Source organism: Cygnus olor, chromosome 2, assembly GCF_009769625.2.
Source record: "Cygnus olor isolate bCygOlo1 chromosome 2, bCygOlo1.pri.v2, whole genome shotgun sequence".
Taxonomy (NCBI): Eukaryota; Metazoa; Chordata; class Aves; order Anseriformes; family Anatidae; genus Cygnus; species Cygnus olor.
This window is the reverse complement of record NC_049170.1, coordinates 7,565,447-7,586,658: the sequence shown is the minus strand read 5'-3', so window position 1 is coordinate 7,586,658 and position 21,212 is coordinate 7,565,447. Positions and strand designations below refer to the sequence as shown.

At 43.1% G+C, this 21,212-nt stretch overlaps 1 protein-coding gene across 11 annotated transcripts in view; it reads left to right on the top strand.

Moving 5' to 3' along the window:
• The window catches only part of KMT2C (lysine methyltransferase 2C), a 199,753-nt gene that overhangs the window by 36,121 nt on the left and 142,420 nt on the right, over positions 1–21,212 (top strand). For all 11 annotated transcript variants that reach the window (XM_040546212.1, XM_040546213.1, XM_040546215.1 and 8 more), the window contains exon 2: positions 10,735–10,823. In XM_040546212.1, coding sequence (XP_040402146.1) covers positions 10,778–10,823 — 46 coding nt within the window. In that variant the 5' untranslated portion in view covers positions 10,735–10,777. The remainder of the gene's footprint in view (positions 1–10,734; positions 10,824–21,212) is intronic.

Genomic DNA, 21,212 nt, shown 5'->3' with positions numbered 1-21,212 from the left:
AGGATGCCACGGTGGTGCTTTGGTAAACGTGAGCGGCTGTGGGGTGCTGTAAGAGAACCCGAGCCCAGTGTGCTTCCCTTGGGGTCACCTCCCCGGCTGGCTGCAGGTGTTCGTCTGTCCCTGTGCCAGCTTTTGGTACCTGGAATGCTTCTGGAGGGTTCATGGTAATTTTTGAGGCTGTGTGGTCTACTGGATAGAATCGAGTTTTCGTGCTGTAAATGTTAATTAGAAGCATATGGCTATGTATGTAAAACGGCAGTTGAAATAAAAGTATAAATATCTAAGAAGCTGTCATTCCAGAAGGCCTATCCTCAGAAAAAAAATAAATATACAAACAAGCCTCTGGTAAACCAACTTCAGTGTCATTTTTGATTACCTTCGTTACTGTTTTTCTGGTGGCTCTGGAAAAAAGTTAGGAAGCAAGTGAATCAGGTTGTAAATTCGGAACATTTTAGAAGAGCGCAGCTTGCCCTGCTGCCCAAAGATGCCGTTGCTGCTGGATTCCTTCTCGTCCTTTGCTGGCTACTCTCCTGTCACTGCTGCTGCATCCTCAACACCTGTTGAATGATCCTGATAAAAAACTGGCTTTGTCCTGCCGGCTACCTGTTCGATCTGTGTTAATTCTTAAACTTTCAAAATTACCCCTGCAGCATCTCTGAATCTTGAGTATTTTTGCATTTTCTCCGTACTGAGCCTAAATTTTGGAAACTGTATTACCATAAAAACAGGTTTTCTTGCCTGTTTAAACTGAGGATAACTGCAAAACTGGAGATAAGTGGCAGCACTTGAGGACTTGCAGCGTGTAACGCAGTAAATGGAGTAAGCCTCCTGCTTGGGTGTCCTTGGCTGGTGGCCTCAAAGGAACTTGACCTGGAGCTATCAGTTGGGCCTCTTGGATGACTTCCACTGTAGTAGGGGCTGTAACAATGTTTGCTGGTTGCTTGCCGCTATCCTGTGATGCAGATACAGTTTTGTTTGTAGCTCTGGCCTGTATCGGGTGACGTAGGGCGAGCTGAGGATCGTTCTGCCACGAGCACTTGCGGCACAGCCCGGTCTCACCTGACACTGGGCAGTGCGGAGAAGATCAGGTAGTAGACCCAGCAGCAAGTGCTGGAAAACACGGCCATTTATTACCTTTTTTTTCCCCTTATTTTTCATTAAGAAATTTAGGGAGTAACCTTTTTGGTGTTCAGTTTTATTTTTGAATATTGTGAATTTGTTTTTTAGCTTGCAGAAGTCTAGCACGGATCAAAACCAGAGAAAGCTCAACATGACTCGTAGTGGTCTCAGATATAGGGGTGAAATTCTGAGAACATCGGTGCGCGGCAAAATACTGCCCCAAATAAGGTGATGATTTAACAGACCCTTGAACGGAAGATTAGAAGCTCTCTGTTACAATTATTTGGGCTTAGTCTGTAATGATCAGAAGGCAAATTTGTGTTTCCAGGTCAGATGAATCTTCTTCAGGGATTTTTATTGAAAAACGCGATAGGCAGTTTTGTTAGCAGATTGCAGCATTTCTGCCTTATCTGTGCCCCTAGAGACTGATACGTCTGTTTATACAGAAGCTTTTAAACCTTTTTAAAGACTTTTATTAGTTGTGACTGTGCTTTGGAGCATGCTTATTATGCTGCTTGCATTGTTGTTCATATTTCACAATAGTATTTTTGGAGTTTTATTTACTCTGGGATAAAAATAGCTTCCGTGATCTGGCTTTTAGGATTTACTTCTAGTTTGAAAACAGTTTTGTTACAACATTTCATGTGAATTATAAATTTACCCTCTGATATAAATTACCATCTGATTACATTACCCATTTTCTTTTTAGGTTTGTTTTTGATATTCTAAGGTTTTCCAAGCCATCTGAATAAGGTTTAATGGATTTTTAATTAGTGAGCAGATCTTGTGGGCTTTGCTGGTGGTGATGGTGGTTTTTTTTCCCCTTTCGGCTTTCCTAGGTTTAACAGTCTTACCGAAAGAGAAATATTTCATCGCTTTTATTTGAGATAATGTCAACAAGTTCATTTTTTCTAGGGAGCACGAAGGGTAAGGGTAAGGCTAACAGATGATTGAAGTCAGTGGTTTTATGACATTCATTTCTGTTTTTTTTTCTAAATCCATTTCAGATTGGTAATGACAATATTACATGTTATCAATTAATATGGATAGTATTAGCAAAACTCTACGTAACGTGTTTTAAGTCAGCATCTTGTGTAGGAGCAGGGTGTGGGCCCTTTGGGTACTGCCAGCCCTCTTGAGATCCCTCCAGCTAAAGCTTCAGTGGGCGAAGCAGTAGGGCGATGCTCCGATGGTGTTGCCTGTTGTAACCTACGGGCAGAAAGACCTGTGCTTGCTCTTAGTTTAAGAACCATTAGTAAAATCGATTTGAGACAAAAGATGCTGAACTTTATTTGAGGGGAAAGCATGGCATGTTCGAAGTTGACTGGTGCAGTTTCATTAGGATCTGGAAATCTCTCAGGATGATGCTGTGTGAATGGCGTTTAGTTTGTCCTACAGAGTTGGAAATAATAGGTAAGAGGTCAGTATTTGCATCCGTTTTTCTGAGTATCCCAGCACGGTCTGCACCTGCCCTTCCTGCGTTTGCAGTGAGGAGGTGTAAGGTAAGCAGCCAAGTGCATCGTAAAAGTACCTGCACGGTGTTCCTGTAGTCAGACTCGGGCAGTGTCAGAAGGAAGTCTTTGAGAATGACTCGTAATTAATGCTGCTAAAACTACACAAAGCTGTTCGAGGAGACCAAAACTTGCACGAAGTTCCAGATACTTGGCAGCTGCTTCTCCTGCACGATGACTCAGAGCTGTTGAATTTTACGTACGAGATGCTGAAATCCCCGGCGATGAGGATTGCTGTCCTTAGCGTTGCGTTGGCACCTCTGCTGAGGACAGAGCAGCAGGCAAGTGGTAGCGGGGAGTAGCTGGAGGGTTCTGCATTCGCAGCAAAGACAAGAGCTTGGCCCTGCTGCGGGTAAGAATTTTTGGCATCGTGTCTGTCGCAAGATTGGCGAAGTTAAAACTTCCCGTAGCCGTCGTCATGGAGAAATACGTCTTGTATTCTGCTGCAAGTGCTACACTTATGCTACCAGTCAAGAAAAGACAGTGTTTGAAGCGGTAGCATATTTTGATGCAGTTTTGTTGACTTTAGACAAAGGAAGAAGTGTGGACAAGCACAGTGCTCCTGATGGGGCACCGGCAAACTCCTGCAGAGGTTAGAAGATTTCTGGGTTTGACGGTGCCAGTCGTCTCTCAGCTGTTACGGTTGCCGTTTCCTTCTCTGGCAATAAAACTAAAACAAACAAACCCCTCCAAACAACACCAAACTCATGTGAAAACGTTCAGTGCTCACGATAAAGCTCATGGCAGAGCCTTCCACTATGTTCGTAGGATTCCTCCAGCCAGCAGCCGTCACCATGGCTGGAGGCAGGTGGGGATACAGAGGCAGAAAAGACGCAGACAGCTCTACCTGTAACTGCTGGTGCTCCTGAATGTTTGTCAGATTTGGTTCTAGAAAAGGTTTTAAAACATAGAGTGCAAATGTTGAAGTTGTGGTACATTGTGTTGAATCATTTTGATAGCGAATATGGCCGAGTGCATTGATAACAGATGTGTAAAGGATGCTCTTTGTGCAAAAATGCAAATCTATAATGGATCGGAAGGTCATAATTGCATCAGGTTCTCTTTGCATTATAATTATTCCTGAACTGGGCATAATGGGTATTATGGCTCTGGATATAATGCGTTTTATGGCATAGAACTAGCGCTATAAAACTGCAAGGCAGCCAGGGAGAGTGTCTATCAACGCGAATGTAGCTTTTGGACAAATCAATCTGCAGCAGTTCCTGGTGCTGTGTATTGCTGTGATGCTAGGACAGGTACTTGACTAACAGTAATTTCAGCTTACGGACCTTATAGATGTCTAAACAGTCAATTTGAAAATGAGACCTGAAAGCCTCTCAGGTGGTTTCTCACTCGTTTATTCCAAATGTCTCCAAGTCTGAAGAGCCCAAAGCCACGGGTCAGGCAACCTGCCTTGGTGCTTTGGACACCAGACTCAGGACTCTCACGTACCGATACCACAAAGAGGCGCACAGAAAAGCACAAGTGCGGTGTAGTAGCCCCAGCCTCAGTATTTCAATGTTTCTGTCACTGGCTGTAGCAGAGCTGTGACTCCACAAATACTTTATGGGCTGGTGCGAAAAGATCATTATTTTATTTGCCTGCAGCTTCTGTTGGTAAGGAATCTTCCTGGTTCAGCCGTTCCCAGCTGCGCCTCTCTCCCTGCCCCCTGAGGATGCTCCCAAATGGGGTGACAAGTTGGGAAGAAGATGTCATGGTCTGGTTGGTATAAGGGTCTGTTTCAGCTAGGGTAGGTTGGTCTTCATCTGCTAGAACAGTTCCAGTCTCAAACTGAGCAGCTGTGCCCGCAGGGAGGAGCAGCGAAGGCGCTGAAGACGTCGCTGTGGCCAGAGCAGCGCCATCGCGCAGCAGCCTTTCCAAGGCAGGGCTGGGGGCTCACGTAGCAAAGGTAACTTAACTGCAAGAGCAGTTGAAGCTGGAGACAGAGAGAAACCAAACTTCACCTGTAATAAAAGTGCTGATTCATCTGGCCTTTAAATTGTTAGAACTGCTCAATGCAAGTTCTTACACGTGTAATATTTTACTCCAGACCTGTCTCAGGACATCTTTTTTCTTTGAGCTCTGCATTCATCAGTCACTTTTCCTTGTGTTAGCTTACTTTTGTAAACTGTGACCGTACTCTAGAATAAAAGCAAAGATGCAACTACAACATTCACTACAAGTAATCTTTGAAAAACTCTTATTTGCATTTCTGAGCAGCATAGGAAATCTTTGGTGACTCTTTCACAGGAGAATACTAGAAAAGTGTAGATAAGAATCAGCACTCGCGGACTGGAGTCCAGGTTCTTTTTATGCTTTTTCTCAGACATCTGTGATCTCAAAGGCTATATATCTTTTAAAATACTTTCTTTTTATTTCAGGTGTTTAGTGCTAACTGTATAAAATACAGATGGGAAGAAAGTTTCAGCTCTGAGCACGTTGCAGCCCGGGTGAATGAGTAATGCGCAGTGAGTGAGTGATGGCTGTGCAGTCGTTACTGATTAGGGGAGCTGCAAGATGGGAAGTTGCAATGTTTTGGTTTGAAATGCAACCTTTCTTTGATGGAGAGTTTTTGAAAAGATTATTACGCTATATAAATCAGAAGTATTAAGATATATACTTGTCTTTGATTGTACCAGGAGGCTAGTAGGAAATAAAGTATATTTTTGAGATCTCTTAATAATTAAGTAGAAGGTTGAGCAGGTTCTGTAATGAGATTGTAATAACTCTGTTTCCACGGATGTTAAACAAAAACTGTTTCTAGTCTCTCACTCCAATTTCTGAAAGGTCAGCTTTATCGCCTTGCATCAGTTAGGAGGTTTCTGTTGCTTCTCTTTTCCATCCATCAGGGCCTTTTTGCTGTTTGTATACACACCTCTAATGTAAGAAGTAAATAGGAAGAAGGCAAACACCAAGCTCTTCTTTATAATATGCAAAATAAAATGTTGCAGAGGGGAAACGCAGAAAACATTTTCACCTGTTACTGATTGCTCAGTTGAAAAAATCCTCTTAAGAAGCTTCTGAATTGGGATCAGTCTGAAGACCAAGGCAGTGTAATGGCAGGGATCCTGTTAGCGTTTGGAGCTATTGAAATGAATTTGAGCTAGCTGGCAGTGCCTTGCTTCCAGAGCCATATTGTTCGTTTTGTACAGGGTGAGATGCTGAGTTTTCTCAAATTTTTGTACAGACTGCAGTGATGAGTTGCATTCGGAGAGGGGAAGAAGTTTCCTTAGATATTTCCATGAGTTGATTCTTGCTGAGATTCCCTTCACATGGGGCTGGTAGCTGAAATTAGCTGCTCCAGTGCTGAACTTCTGCAGCTGTGCTTATGACTTACTGCTCAGAAATACCAGGAGCATGCGCTTCTGCACACCGGTGGAAAAGATTCTTGAGAGGATGGGGACAGCTTTCAGGCGAGGAAATGTCGTGTGGACACCGGCTTGTTGCCAGCCCTGCTGGCTGGATCACTGGTGGAGCCTTTTTATGCAGCGTTCCTCTACCGCCTTCCAGGGTAAGGCTGCGGACAGATGTTCATTTAACAAGACACCTGTGCTGGTTTAGGATGTTACCGTATCCCAGATGTTACACCGCTTTTTAAGGTTATTGGTCCTGTTTTCTGTATTCAGCCCCATCGTTGTGCTCAGCGCTTTGCGAAGCGTAGGAAGGGAGGTAGTTCCTCCCCAAGCAACTTAGGGCATTCGAGAAAGAGGGCGAAGCTCTGGAACGGTTCGTATGAACACCTTCTGGTAAGCTGAGACAAAATCCACTGGAGGAGTAAGGTAGTCTCAAGGCATGGTCTGCGAACAAATCATCATCTGATTTTGTTGGTAGCAATTTAGGGAGAACCTGCAGAAACTTTTTCTGGCTGTAACTTCTGGGCAGTCAGAAACTGGCAGCCTGGCAGCGACAAGAACCTAAGCAGAGTCGCTTCTTCGGTTATTTCACGTGGTTCCAGGAGATGCTGGCCCACGGCCTTGTTACTGATGACTGTAAGGAAAGAATGAGTAAGAGCCACGGTGTCCTTTTGACCTGTATTGTGCTTGTAAGTCTACAGAGTTACTGCTGTCACCATGGGAGAAGGGGGGAAGTATACTGCAAAAAATGTCATGCATTTAAAAACAAAACAAACAAAAAAACAACCGTCAACTACAAAAAAAACCCACAAAAATACACTTTTCTATTTTATCCTAGCATCGTGCATCCATGACTCTCCATGCAATTCAGCAGAAGCCCCTTCGATGCTTGGAGATGTTAAAGTGAAAAGTGAAAAGACAAAGCTTGGAAGCAACCTCACTGAGGTTTCTGCCTGCTGCAAACGGACTAGCTAATGATCTGCTGAGCCCTGCAGCAGGTTTTGCTGTTTTTTTGTTGTTTTTTTTTTTTTTTTTTTTTTTATGCTGGGATTTTTTTTTCCTGTGGGCTAAATGTGATTAGTTGCTCGCAAGAATTGTATTTACTATGATGTATTTAAAGATGGAGATTAATGAAAGGCATTAGCCAAGAAAGCTAATTGATAACAAATTTTGGAGTAGGTCACAGAGGGTTTTGATAAATGACTCAATGTTCTATAAATACGAATGAAATTATTGTAGACAGTAATTAAATTCAACTGGAGTCCTATATACATTTAAAAAAAATAATTTTTCTTTTGTTGACTTTGTTTCATGAAATGCTGACTGCGCTTTAAGAAGTTGCATTGCTCACAGTGGATCCGTTCATTTAAACATAAATAGACGTGGTTTTGTTTTTTCCTTCTAAATTGCACTCTGTTGTAGGAAAAGGCAAGTGAGAAAGCCAATCGCAGACAACTTGGCAGCGGCTCAGCCTGTGTGCCAAGCCCACTGCCTATTGTACTGCCTGATATTTATTGTTGTGTGCTCCTCGTCTGTATCGGTCAGGCTCTGCCTGTACATTTTGTTCCCGGTCCGTAACGGGGTGGGATGTGGCTCATCTGTGCTTCAGCCCTCGCCCGGCCGCTGCCCGGGGGCTCTGGATCCTGCGGTGATGGGTAGAGGTGTGGCGTGCTGTGCCCTGCTAGTAAGGAAGTTTGGGACTGAGGAATATATGCTAGAAAACCCCAAAGCTACCCAAATTTGTTCTGTCTCTGTTTCTCTTACTGTGGCGTTTGGGATGAGCCTTTGCTTGGGAACTGGTCCGGTGTTAGAGGTGCTGGCTTTTGGTGGAGGATGCACAGTGGTGGACGCGTTACTCCTCTGCATCCTCATTAACTAACCAGGTTTGGGCTAATTTGCAGTCCAAAAGGTGAAGCTTCCTAGAAGACTTTCTAGTGAGAACAGGCTTAGGTCTTAGTCCTGTTGGTAACTTAAAGAGGCAAGTCCCAAGAGCAGAATGTCCCAACCGTTTGCTTTTTCCACTTGATTTAAAGAAGAGTGGAATGAGTAAATAAATAAATAAAATAAAAAAATCACTGGGACTGTCAGAGGAATATCTAGTGTTATGCAAAGCAGTCACAGCCTTTACTAAAATCTCTAAAATTAATAAAAATGACATGAAACAACCCATTCTTACTGCAGCTGTTGATTGTAGCAGTAAGGCACACGATACAGCCTCTTCAAATCGCATTTTCCGTGGAAATGTTAAACTAGAGTTGCCAGTACAGCGTGCGTTTCCCAGGTTTGGGACGTGAATTGTTTTTCTCGAAACCAAACTTGAATTTTTAGGCTGTAAAATCTCATGTAATTGTGAAATGAATGCAGCTGACAAAAAACAAGCTGATGATATAATCCAGCATTTCTTCCAGTTCTCTGTTTCAAACTTGCCTGACGCTATGAGGGCTTTTAGTAAAACACTGGTGGGGAGAGGAGGGAATGGCAAGAAAAGACCAGACGTGGTTCTGTCTTGTGCTGAGAAGAAGCAATTATGTATAATTAATTGAAACCTCTGCTTCTCCTCAGTGTTAAATAGGTTGTTAAAATACGGTGGGGACTTTGGGGAGCGAACGCTGCTCTTGTTTAAACAAAGCGTTTAAAAGAGCTTTGTGAGGCACTTCAGCGTTTCGTACGTTAAATGCGGTTGTAATAGCAAGTCTAAACCCAGATGTGAATTATTAAATAAATGTTAAGCAGTCGTCTTCCACTATTTGGGGGCCTTTACCGAAAGAGAGATGCTGGAGATCACTGGAAGTGGGTACTTGGGAAGAAAGCAGAACTATCATTTCGGTTTGTGACGGTTTAAAAGGAATCCCGTCGTAGTCCAAACTTGTACCTTCGCGTTGCGGAGGGCTGTTTGGTGCAGGAATAATGGGGATGGGATTTAGAAATAATCCCCGTCCTCAGCTGGGTGCGTTTGGCAAAGCCTCGCAGCGTTCCTGCGTCGAGCGAGGTGACTCGGCCTACCTGCGTCCGCCTGCCTCCGCTCGGGGCTGGCTGACGCGTTGGGCTATTGTGAAGAAAAACAAGAAATACAGCCTAAATGTTTATTTTGGGGGGCTGTCACTGCTTGTGGATAACCCAGCAAGGAGAAGGGTAACGGTGTGTCCCGAGGGGTAACCTCGCTCCCACATTTTTCGGCTTTGCTGGATCAAATCTCCCAGTGCCAAGAAGATACAACCCTGTCCTTAGTCTCTTCTCACTTTCCTCTTTCCCCTCGCTCCTTTGCAGAGGCGTGGCTTGTTTCAGGCTCTGGTTTTAGCTGCACTTTAATTCTTCTTTTCATCCTTTGCAGAGGCAAAAGGGCTCCCATCACAGTTTAGAAGCATTTCTTGTCTGGTAGTACCAGGCAGGGCCCCTTGCTTAACAGGAGAAAACCAAGTGTAGGCCCAGAAGATGATCGTCAGTCCCAGCTCTGTGCACTTGATTGTATCTGATCCCGGAGGTCCAAAGGCATTGCACCACAGAGTATATTTTGTAGCCGGTTTAGCAGATCTAGTTGTGAGCTAATACTTCTGCGAGGTCACAGTGTTTTAACAGACTGTACAAAAAAAAAAAAGGAAACGCAGTTTTTGGAATGATTGAATCGCTTCAAAAAAAAATTTCCCAATGCAGAACTTAAAGCAAACTTTTCAGAATCCGTGAAAGAGGAAGCAAAGGGGTTTTGGTGCCGGGGGGACACTTCCCCGGGGGGGACACCCTGATTCAGGGCAGGCTGGCTGCTGACCGGTTGCCTTGGAGCTCGGGGGCTTTGGAAGCACGGAGCTGCCCCAAAGCGCTCCGAATTTGTGTACTTGGACTCAGAAGCTCCCAGGGTCTCCCAGGCTTTCTGTCGGCGTGCCAGGCAGCTTGCCAAGTAGCCTGAAAATTTGGGAGGCGAGGTGCCAAGCTCCTGGCTCCCTTTCAAATGGGCTGCCGAACAGCTGGGAATCTGGATGCTCGGGCTTCGTGGCAGCCCAGCGTGTTTCTTGCTGGAGAGGCAGGCAGAGGAAAAAAGGCTGAAATCCGGGATGCAAACCTGTCTGCTTTCTGTCAGACCTTGATTGAAACGGAAGCCGATCTGCCAGGTATTTTAGTTTCGATGTGCTGTCCTCACGTTACGACTTCTTTACTGTGGTAACATTCAGCCATCTCTCATAACATTTGATTTTCGGTGTCAAAATATTTATTTCACTGAAAATAATACATGTTTCAATTTGGTTGCTTTAGCCTTGTTATTATTCTATAGTTGTGTTTTTTTGTTTTTTTTTTTTTTTCCCTAAGGATGCTCTGAATGAATTAGTGTCTATTTTATTGCACGTGTAACTACTGGCCAGATTTGGGTTGTGTTCTCTGTTATCTCTGCAGGTATCTCCTATGTAATGAACAAATGTGGAGCAAGCAGGACACTCATCATAAAATGATAATATTTAATGTATTTTTTTTTTTGATCAAAAGTTTATGATAGAACTTCTCTTGTAATAATAATCAGGAAACTTCAGGGGCCAGCTGCTGAGCGAAGTGTGCATTGTTTGAGATCGTTCCCTAAAACAGGAAGAAAGAGGAGGAAACTCGATCTGTACAAGACTCAAACCACTGGTTGGCTTAAATGCTCTACAGTTTGGTGCTGATGATTATCCCTCCAAAATGCAATTATTTAGATCCTGGATAAATTTAAAAATAAAAATTAAAAGTCCCATCAGCTTAAAAACAGTTTTCGCTTCTTGTGTTTGCAGGCCTCGGAGTAGAGGAAAAACTGCAGTGGAGGATGAAGACAGTATGGATGGTTTGGAGGCAGCAGAAACAGAAAACACTGTGGAAACAGGTAATGAGAATATGGCATTGGTGCTCTCCGGTTATTGCTTCTCTCTCGGAAATTCATTTAATTAAGCGGGCCTTTGGTAGGCAAGAAGTGTTTATTTAATTTTGAAGTATGAGACATGCATTTGGGCAGATACTAAAAAAGCTGTATTATTTAAACCTATGTTAATTAAGGCTTTTTGAACTTGGTGCTTTTAAGTAGTCTAATGGGGATGCTTTCCATATTGTAGTTATGTAGTGACTCTTTCTGTTTGTTGTTTGTTTGCTCTTGTTTTGTTTTTTTAAGTTTGTATCTAGCAGAAATAAAACCTCTGAAGCTGTTATTTTTAGAATACCTGCCAAAATACAGTATTACTAACAGACTTGTAATTAGCTAACTAATTCTGAGCTAACTCAGCTAACTAATTCAGATTATATACCAGAGGGATAACTGGGATAACCTAATGTTAATGCTTCCTACTGCTGCTGAGGAAACGAGATAAGAATCGGTTCCTGCTTTCGTAAATATTTGTTCTGATGGTACTCAAATGCTTCAGTTACCAGAGAGCTTGGATTGTACTGGATCGAGCGCTGCTGTAACGGTTTGTGAAGTCTGTGCTGGCAGGTTAAGAGTCTAAAGAGATGAGCAGATGAGCTAACTAGCAAGATAAAGGCCGTGGTGAAGAACTGTCATGTCTTTGCCAGGCACACGTCTGTAGCCGTTTGCCTTCTTTTAACCGGGGACTGAATATATGTAGCAGGATGAAACCTGCCAGGAAGGATGAAGCCACGGCCAATTGGCGGAAGTTTGTAGATTTTGACAGAAATAAAGCTTAAAAATTCATCGAGACATAAGGGATTATAAATTTAATTAGGTAGCCCTATATGTGTAATGAGCAAAGTGGAGAAGAAAGCACAGACACGCTAACAGCAGAAGCTGGCGGTCAGGGAGGCAGTTGCATGGAAATGCCAGCTGAGTTACAGGAGTTGTCAATTATCGCTGGTAAGTAAAGCAGACAGAGTTGTGGAGTCTTCGAATGTGAAGTTGAAAGTCTTCACTTAGTGTGGATTTATAGGGAGAACAAGTAGAGGACCTCAGAAGAGCCATTTTTGCAGCAAGGTTTTGTGCATGCCATACAGGAATAGGGTTGGAGTGGTTAAAGCTATGAGAGGAGGTTGAAATCTTCAAGTGGATGGAGGATGAGCTGTGGCTGTACATGCTGGTCTCTTGCCTCTGACTTGGTAGATGCCGTGAACAGGTTTGAGGAGGCTTTTTGCCCAAGACTCTACACTTTTGGGAGCGTCATGAGTGTTTAGTCACAGCTTCTGTTGAATTTAAGTGTTGTTAATGGTTTGTGGAGAGAGTCTAGATGAAAGCTGAACACAAGAGCGTTTCATCGTTTTCTTCTGTCAGTTGTTTTTCTGCTTCTGGTAATAAGCTACTGGTGGTAGTGAACCTGGATGGTCTTTTCCAGCTTCTACAAGTAGGTAATTACCAGTTATTAAAGTTGTAATTAAATAAGTGGTAGCAGGTTTTTGCCTGTAGAAAAACAGAGCAGGGTAAAGGAAGACTAGTTCTAAATGTGTCCTCTGTTCCATTCATTACTCTTCCTATGGTAGGAAACAGCTTCATGAAAATTAGAAAAGGGGACAGAAAGTGTGGTTGTATGTGGTAAGTTCTATAAATCTTAAATATATTTAAACATCCCCTCCCAACAAGCAAGCAAGCAAACTAAAACAACAAAATAAAACCACCCACAAGTAATTCCAGCTAAACAACTGATGATACACCACTGTTTCAGGATTTTGGTGATAGCTATATATTTTTGGCTTTACATTTCATTATTAACAAAGATTCTCAACAGAGATCTGTGCACATTTTACATACAGAAATACATAGTTGTGAAATCCCATTATCAAACTGCTCAGTGTGACGGAGAGACAATCACAATTAAAAATTGAACAGTATGTGACTTGATAGAGTTTTAATTATATTAATTGGAAAGGTTGCTGCCTCTGAAACTTTTCTAAGTTTAGCTGTGTCAACAGTCAAGGGTGGGAGAAGGAGAAATCCCAGTTTGTGTTACTCAAACTGAAGTGTATTTGTGGTCCAGTTTGGGAATTTCTACTCTGACTAAAAAGGTCTTTTGTTTTGTTTTTGTGTGAACGGTGGGCTTGCCAGCAATTTGGTGTAGTAGTTGGCAACCAAAACATAATATAGTAATATCATAAAACTCGGAATGAGATCACTTGAACATCAAATCCTCTTGATGTGCAACTTCTGACATATTTCGTCTCTGTATTTCTAGCTGCTTTCCCATTGTTTGTTTTGTGTGCGGAGAATAGTCAGGATTTTTTGTGTGCGTGTTTGTTTGTTTTTAATTATTTATGGAGTCTAGTATTACTGGTTCCCTTTTTTGAAGCGCTATTTTAATAAAATATTAAAATTATTCCCACCTGGACTAAAGAGGTGTTTTCTGGCTAAAATCCTTCCTGAAGCGACTCTAAAATAATGGTAGGGTGCAGTGACTTCAGTTGCAGCAGAGGAAACAAGTTGCTGCCCTGAACAAAATTCGGTGTTGCGTGTAAAAAGAGGCAGAATTAGAACCAAGGCAGGGGAAGGCGTGTTCCTGATCGTTCCAGTATGGTTCGTTAGCCCAGCCAACCAAGTGATTTCTGAGCCTTGCCCATTTTCTGCCAAATGTTTCTGCAATGTTCGCTTCGTTGGAAATGAGCACGGAATTCCTGAAGATGGAAGGAGGAGGGAAGTTTGGAAAAAGAGCTACTTGGAACTTAACTGTACCTTTCCCTTAAACCAACAAACAAAAAATACAACAAACAAGCGAACAAGACAAGACAAAAACTGCTTGTACTGAATCAATAGACTTCCAGGTTCTTGTCAACTTCAGCATAGACTTCTTCCCTTTACCTGCTAGCCCTGTTTCTCTTGCTGATTTCTTGTCTTCCTCCTTTTCTGACTATTTTATTTCGTGACTGCACGACCCTTTCCAGCTGTTTCAAATCTGTTGTCTATTCCTTACTCCCATTTTTCTTCACCATGGTTCCCACCAGCGACTTTCCACTGGTATTTCACTATCCAGCCGATCCTGAGCTTGCCCATCCTCTTAGCACCCACAGAATCACAGCCCGGTGAGGCTGGCAGCACCTCGGGGTCCCTCGGGCCCAGCCCCTGCCCCAGCAGGGCCACCCCGAGCAGGGTGCCCAGGCCCATGGCCAGGCGGCTTTTGGAGCTCTCCAAGGAGGAGACCCCACAGCCTCTGGGCAGCCTGGGCCAGGGCTCCGCCACCTACACCGTAAAGAAGAAGAAAAAAATATATATATATATATTCTTCTTCTGTGTTTTTGTGCCAGTTACCTCTTCTCCTGTCAACACCTTCGACCCATCAGCACCTTCCACCTTCCTAGCTCTCAGTAAAACACCCTTCATTATGGAATACGGTGTTTTACTGCATGTCCTCTTGTTCTGCTCCTCTTGGCCTAAGCAGTTTACTTCTGATGACTGAACCTCCGTAATGCCCCCCCCAAAATAGAAAAAGGCATGCTCGGTCTGGAAAGCATTGTGCTTGTCTGTGCACATATGTGTATACAGATATAAAACTGCTGATCTACAGAAAGAAATAACATAACAAGTATGTCCTGGGAAGTTTTCTGTAGTTTTGGAGGCCCTTTGGTGCTAATGAACACTTGATTCAGTTTTTTCGCCATCTTCTATTAGTTTCAGCAAATTTCTGTGCTTGGCGGTTTCTTGGTTCTGCATTTAAATTCACTGAAACTGAATTCTTTTATTATTCCCTCTCCTTTTTGAGAACACTTGTAAAATATCCAACTCCTCGTAGAGTCTGTAATTCTTCCTGCCTTTGTGTCACATAAAAATGCTGGGATTCAGACTCTGATCTGGGAGAAGTGCAATGAAGTAAGTTTATTTTAACTTCTAAGTCTCTTGGGAAACTCATAGTAAATCCATCGGGTATTCTGTTTACTGTCTGTACCACATCAAGCAATCCTTAGAATAAATTACCCTTCATAACAAACCCTTACTTCCCATTGCTATTTGGAGACTTCAGAAGTGATAATGCATAAAGCAATCCAGATTATTCTATCAATGCCTGTATTATCATCCTCAGTAACCTCATCATCAGAGCCAGGGACGTTGCCTGCCCGGTTGCTTTCTTGTTGGGCTTCGTGTGAACTTCCTGAAGGTAAATCTTCTTTGTCTTTTGTCCCTGGACAAAGGACAGAAGTACCAGAACCAGACGTTCCTCAGTGAAGGAAAGTTATCCTTGTAGAGGCTGCCAGAGAGTTTTGGACAAATTCAGAATCTCATGAACTCTGAAGCAGCCTGCAGGGCACTTCTTCTTGCAGTATCTTAGCCATCATCTTTTGTAGCAGTACGAACCATACTGAGCAGAGCCTCGCACTAGGAAAAAGTAAAATACATCTGAGGAAGGCCTGGTCTGAGTAAATCGATGGGAAAAGCTCTCATCAACCTGTTAGCAAAGATTTTGAAATCCACCTTGTGCTTTTCAGGCAGCTGCTTAGGCTTCGTCACTGTACTGTCTTTCACTTCTAAATCTAATGAAAGGAAGAATTGACACTACTGAGGATATTACCTATAGATTAAATAGATCCATAAATACTTGAGACAAGTATGTGCTTAAAAACACAAATATGTTTGTAGGCAATTAATATTATGTGTACTCATTAAAAAATGAGTAGTTCCCTCTTCTCTGGGCAGTTGTCTCCTACCTGTCCATGCACTGGAAGAACTGGCAGAACAGAAGGATCTTGTTATTATAAACATCTTCTTATTTTTCTTCTTATTTTGGCAATTTGTATGGAATAAGGAAACCAGATGCAACAGGAAGTTTTTAAGTTTTCCTTTAAATTATTACTGTCTTAGTTGATAATAACATTGTCATACACACTTAAAATGGGCCATTTAGAAAAATCTGATTTCTTTTCTCCATGTGACTGATACCTCAGGTGTTTGTGTCTCTATTTTGCAGTAGGCGGAGTCTGTTTTTTCTAAAGAAATTCTCATCTCACTCAGTTTTTTAGTGTGGAGGCTATTTCTGAAATGCAGCCCTTTATTTATGTATTTATTTATTTATTTATTTTCTTCCGTAGTGCTTTTCCACTTTATGTATCAAACTATGCTTTTTTAAACATTAAAAAAAAAAAAAAACATTTTATTTTTGAAGCAGTTTTCAGGGACCCAGCATATTCAACCTTCCCTTTCTTAGCACTGCTGCTGCTGGCTCATTAGTAACATAATAGGGGAATTTGTGTTGACGTTCCCAGTCAGTATTTTGCAATAGTAGCGTGTATCTTGTGTGTCATACACTCCTTACACAGAATCACTGGAAATAGTGCTGTTTGGTGTAGATCTGTGTCATTTTTTTTTTTGGAAAACTATGTCGAGGCTGACTCTTCAGTTTGTTTGGTAGAAGAAATGCTAGAGAAATTTAGGTCTCGGTCCTAATTGAAATCTCCGCATTGACTCTGGAGCCCTAGAAGGATCTGCCCTGGTAGCCCTTTTCCAGATCAGGTACAAAAAGTGAAAAAATTAGCTGGTGATAAAAATTTATTCAGGGTAATAAAAGAAATACCCACCTGCAGAGCACTGAAGAAGGACCACTGAAAATGGAATGAATATTAAATCCACAGAATCACAGGGTGGTTTGTGTTGGAAGGGACCTTAAAGATTGTCTAATTCCAACCCCGAGCCATGGGTACGGACCCCTCCCACCAGCCCAGGCTGCCCCCAGCCCCATCCAGCCTGGCCTTGGGCGCTGCCAGGGATGGGGCAGCCACAGCTCCTCTGGGCAGCCTGGGACAGGGCCTCACCTCCCTCTGAGTAAAGAATTTCTTCCAAATACCTAATCTAAATTGAAATTCACAAGTAACATATATAAAATAACACGGAGGGGAAAATAACCACCCTTATTTTGTATAAACAAAAATCGGCTCTCAAATATCCGTTACTACCTGGGTAGCTGTGCAGTAGCAAAGTAGTACTGTCGTTCTGCTGAGTATTGGAAGTAGCTTTTGTGCGTTGGAGAAGCAAATAGTAAGAATTACTGGTGCAAATGAATAAGGGGAAAGAACCATCAGTTGTGTTTTGTTTTTTGTATTTGTTTTTTTAACGGTTGCTTTATAAATCTGTGACACGACTGTGTATTGATGCTATATGCCAGTTGTGCATCCCCTTCTCCAGTAAGGATGAACGGTAGTTGGGAAAGTCCAGGGAAGGCCATTAAGTATGATAAAAAGTAAATAATAGCTTCTGTGCGGGGAGCAGTTAAGGTTGAAAGACTTCAGCCTGAAATTGTGTGATTGAGGAGGAATTTAATAGGGTCCTGCAAAATGATGACTGATAGAGAGAAGATGAACAGGGAATGATGATTCATTTTGTTTGGTAACTCAAAACTTAAGGGACATCAGGTCATGGTCAGAGCATAAAGGTAGGTGCACTTGCACTCAGCATGTTCTTAAATTATCAAATTCATTGCTACTGGATGCAGCAGGCATGGAAAATTTCAGTGGGTTTCAAAAAGACCTGAAAAAAAATCATGGAAAAATAATCAGATGAGTTCTGTTGAATTTCACTTCTTGCTTGCTTCAGTCCCAGATCACTGGTAGCTGGTTAACCAGAATATATGTCGTGTGTAATGACATCTATTAGTTTAGATGGTCGTACACCGAAAGCCTTGTTTTCATTTTGTAACAGGTACAAAATTTGCACAAAGGTATTTTCTCTATGAAATGCGTCTATTTGAATGAAGAGTTAACATCCACACTGAAATGGACGAAAGAATAAATGTGGGCTTTCTTATCTCCATGTGTAATGACTGTCATAGGAGGTAAAGCATTGTGATGTCTTTCAGATAGTGGGGAATAAAGGTTATGTAGAGGTCCTTAAATGCAGTAGGTGCATCACTTGGGAAAAAAATACTTCTGATGGTTGTACACATTGTTATTGTGGATTGAATTTGGCAACGCTGACTTAAGATGAAGAACGTTTCCCTCTGTCTATGGAGAAATGGTTTGTGCATTTGGCCATTACTGTCACATTCAAACTTCAGTCTGCTTTTGTCCCTTTACCCCCCAGTTATGTTTTAGCAGAAGAATATATGGCCACAAACTCAATGAAGGCAGCGTAAGGGCAGGAGCTATTGGCAGCCATCTCCGTGTGTCTTTATCTTTGGCTTGGCTCTGGGGTCCTGGGTGGTCGCTGGTGCCCTGCACAGGACTGGTTAACCTCAGCATATCAACCTCTTCCCCTGTTTCTGGCTGTTAGAACCTACGCATACAAAGTTAGAGTACACGAAAGGTTTCTGCACCTAAATGATTGCTGGGGGTGATGGTTCCTAAGGCACTAGGAGAGGTGGTGGTGAGGCAGTGTTTCTGTTAAACTGTGTCCTGACCAGTGAACACTTGTTTTATTCTTGAGTAGGGAAAAGCCATGAAACTTGGTAACGTCTGGCACTAGCCAGGGGATGTAAATTATGAATTTAAAATGCCTTTGTTAAGATTTCTTTCCATGTTGTTGCTGCACTGACCCGTTTTCTTTCTTTGTTTACCTTACTGAAAACGGGAGCGTTTTGGTGTTGCTGCTATTTCTGCGGCCCCCTCCAAGGCTGTGTAAAGCACTTGGTCCTGTTAGGCATTATCTGCAGCAGCAGTGCCCCTTTTTGTGCAAAGATAACAATTGCGTCTGCTAGTTAGAAACTTATTCCCTCCTGCAGAAGACATCTCAGTGAGCAACAGCTGAGACCCCTGGAATGCCCCGGCTGTAGGCGGTGGTACTGGTGTTTTCCAGCCTATAACGCTTTCTGCTCTTATTGGGGGTTTTGCAAGCTCATAGCATGTGCTTTGTTGGCTGCCAACTTACAAGTAGGTCTGACAGCAACCAGTAAATGGGTTAAACAACCACCTCGTCGCACCTAAAGAGCCGTAGGGTTTTTATTTTATGTTTATTACAGCTGCTTTGATACCCCCTTCCCTTCCCCCTCAGGAGCACTACGTACTGAATAGTCTCATAAGATTTTAAAGGAGATTTTTTTGTGGCAGAGCTCTTTAAATTATTTTCAGGTTTTGACTTGGAAAACAGTCCCTGATGTTGAAAAACAAACGAAGATGAAGATCACCCAACCCCTCCCTCCAGTACAAACAACACAGCTTTTGGATCTGCTGGTGTCTTTTCCTTGCCCTGTTGCCGTAGCAGTCCGCATGTATGTTGCCTTATCTTGCTGTGGACTTTCCCAGGCGGCTTGCAGGATAGCGTCTTGTGATTTCTAGAAAACAGAAAAGGGAGCAGTTCAGACCTTTAGTCGGTGTTGCTTCATCACTCTTGCTTCATCCTGTCCCCAAAGAAAACTGCGATCGCGTAATGCCATTGCAGCCATCCCCCGTGTCCTCGTTCCCCGCACGCCTGCGGCAGCCTGGAAGGGACCCGGTGCCCCCGATGAGCTCGCAGAAACGCAGGGCTCCCACCCGTGAACCTGCGTGTCCCCTGCGTCTGGCCTCAGGAGCCCTCTGCCCGTGTCTGAAGACGGAGCAGGAAAAGAGGAAGGTGGCAGCACAGTTGTTCTGATAGATACAAATCTCTCTATAGGCAGTGTAAGGAAGGAAAGCAGCTAGTATTTGGAAAGTGGGCACTCTGTGTCATCGTGAGAGTGGTGTACAATGTTTTTGTCCTTGGGTGTTCAGTGTCTTCTGCTCTAGAAAGAGGAATAAAAAGTAACTACTATGGAAATAAATTTTTGAATGCTTAAAATGCAGAACTTCTGGAGAGATTTTGTTTCCTCATATGAAAATTGAGAATGACTTCTTAAATAATATAAAACCTAAGACTTATCTTTTCACCCCAAAGCCCCATCTTTAGGCGAATGCTGTGAGTGTTAATTAAAAGAGAAATTTAATACATATGCTGTAAACTTTCCTAATCCTGCTCCTTCTCCTATATATCTGTCTCCTGTCTCCCCGAATAGCTACTAGCTGTTTGTTACCATGTCTCTGAAGAGGCATTGTGTGCGATGCCACGGGCTTGTGCATGTGTTACCGGTCCTCATTTCATGGGCAATGTGCTAAGTTATCTTGCACCTAGATGTTCTTTCCTCCTTGCACTTTGGCGGATTTCTCTTAATGTTCCGGAGAAAAGAAGGCCTTCCTGTCCTCACCAGTCAGATGGGGAAGAAGTACTCTCTTCAAATAATAAAAAATTTTAAATGCCGTGTTTCCTGTTGAATTATGGTGACGTTAAAACAAAAACAACAAATCAAGAACTTACAGTTGGGAATTGCACAATTAGGTTCTTCAGTTCTTGGTTCCCCCACCACCTCCTTGTACGTGGGCCAGACCTGAAGTAGGACAGAAGCAGTCATGGAAAGAGGATGCAAAATAAAGCCTTGTACAGGAATCTGCAAATGAGCCTCACGTTTATTAATCATTCATGGTTCCTTCATTCCCAGAAACTTCAAAGTAGGAAGCCATAGCCAAGTCTGATGGAAGTTCATTAAGTGCAGTGAAAAACAGTTAGGGCATTAGGCCGGGTGCTTCAGGAACGTCTCCGAGGTGGTGATAAGGATATCCCCGGCACCTTTCCCATGCCAGTACGGGACTCCCACATCCTAGGAGCTTGACTCAGGAAGGTTGTTACCTCTGTTCTTCCTGAATTTTCTGTCAGAAAGCTTGGAACCCAGTCCAGTTCTGGGCTCCCTGGTACAAAAAAAGACAGGGATCTGGAAGGAGTCCAGCAGGTCACAAAGACGACATGGGGCCTGGAGCATCTCCCTTGTGAGGAAGGGCTGAGAGAGCTGGGTCTGTTCAGCCTTGAGAAAAGAAGACTGAGGGGGGATCTTATCAATGTTTACAAATACCTGAAGTGTGGGAGACAGAGGGATTTGGCCAACCTCTTTTCAGTGGTCTGTGGGGACAGGACAAGGGGCAGTGGCCACAAAATGGAGCACAGGAAGTTCTGCACCAACATGCGAAAGAACTTCTTCACGGTGAGGGTGACGGAGCCCTGGGACAGGCTGCCCAGGGAGGTTGTGGAGTCTCCTTCTCTGGAGATATTCAAGGCCCATCTGGACGCCTACCTGGGCAAGGTGCTCTAGGGAACCTGCTTTGGCAGGGGGTTGGACCTGATGATCTCTGGAGGTCGTCCCTTCCAACGCCTATGATTCTGTGAGCACCACGTTTTCACTCTTCCAACGGCATATTGAGACACAGTTTGGTTACTACAGGGACAGCAGTTGAGATGTTGTTAATCTCATTTAGTGTAATTTGGGTCCCTTCTTTTTCAGGGAAGCAAGCAGCAGGGGTAAGCACCATGAGGCTGTAAGCTCATGTAGTTGGCACGTGCAGTGGAACAAGCTGCGTCTCCTTGCAC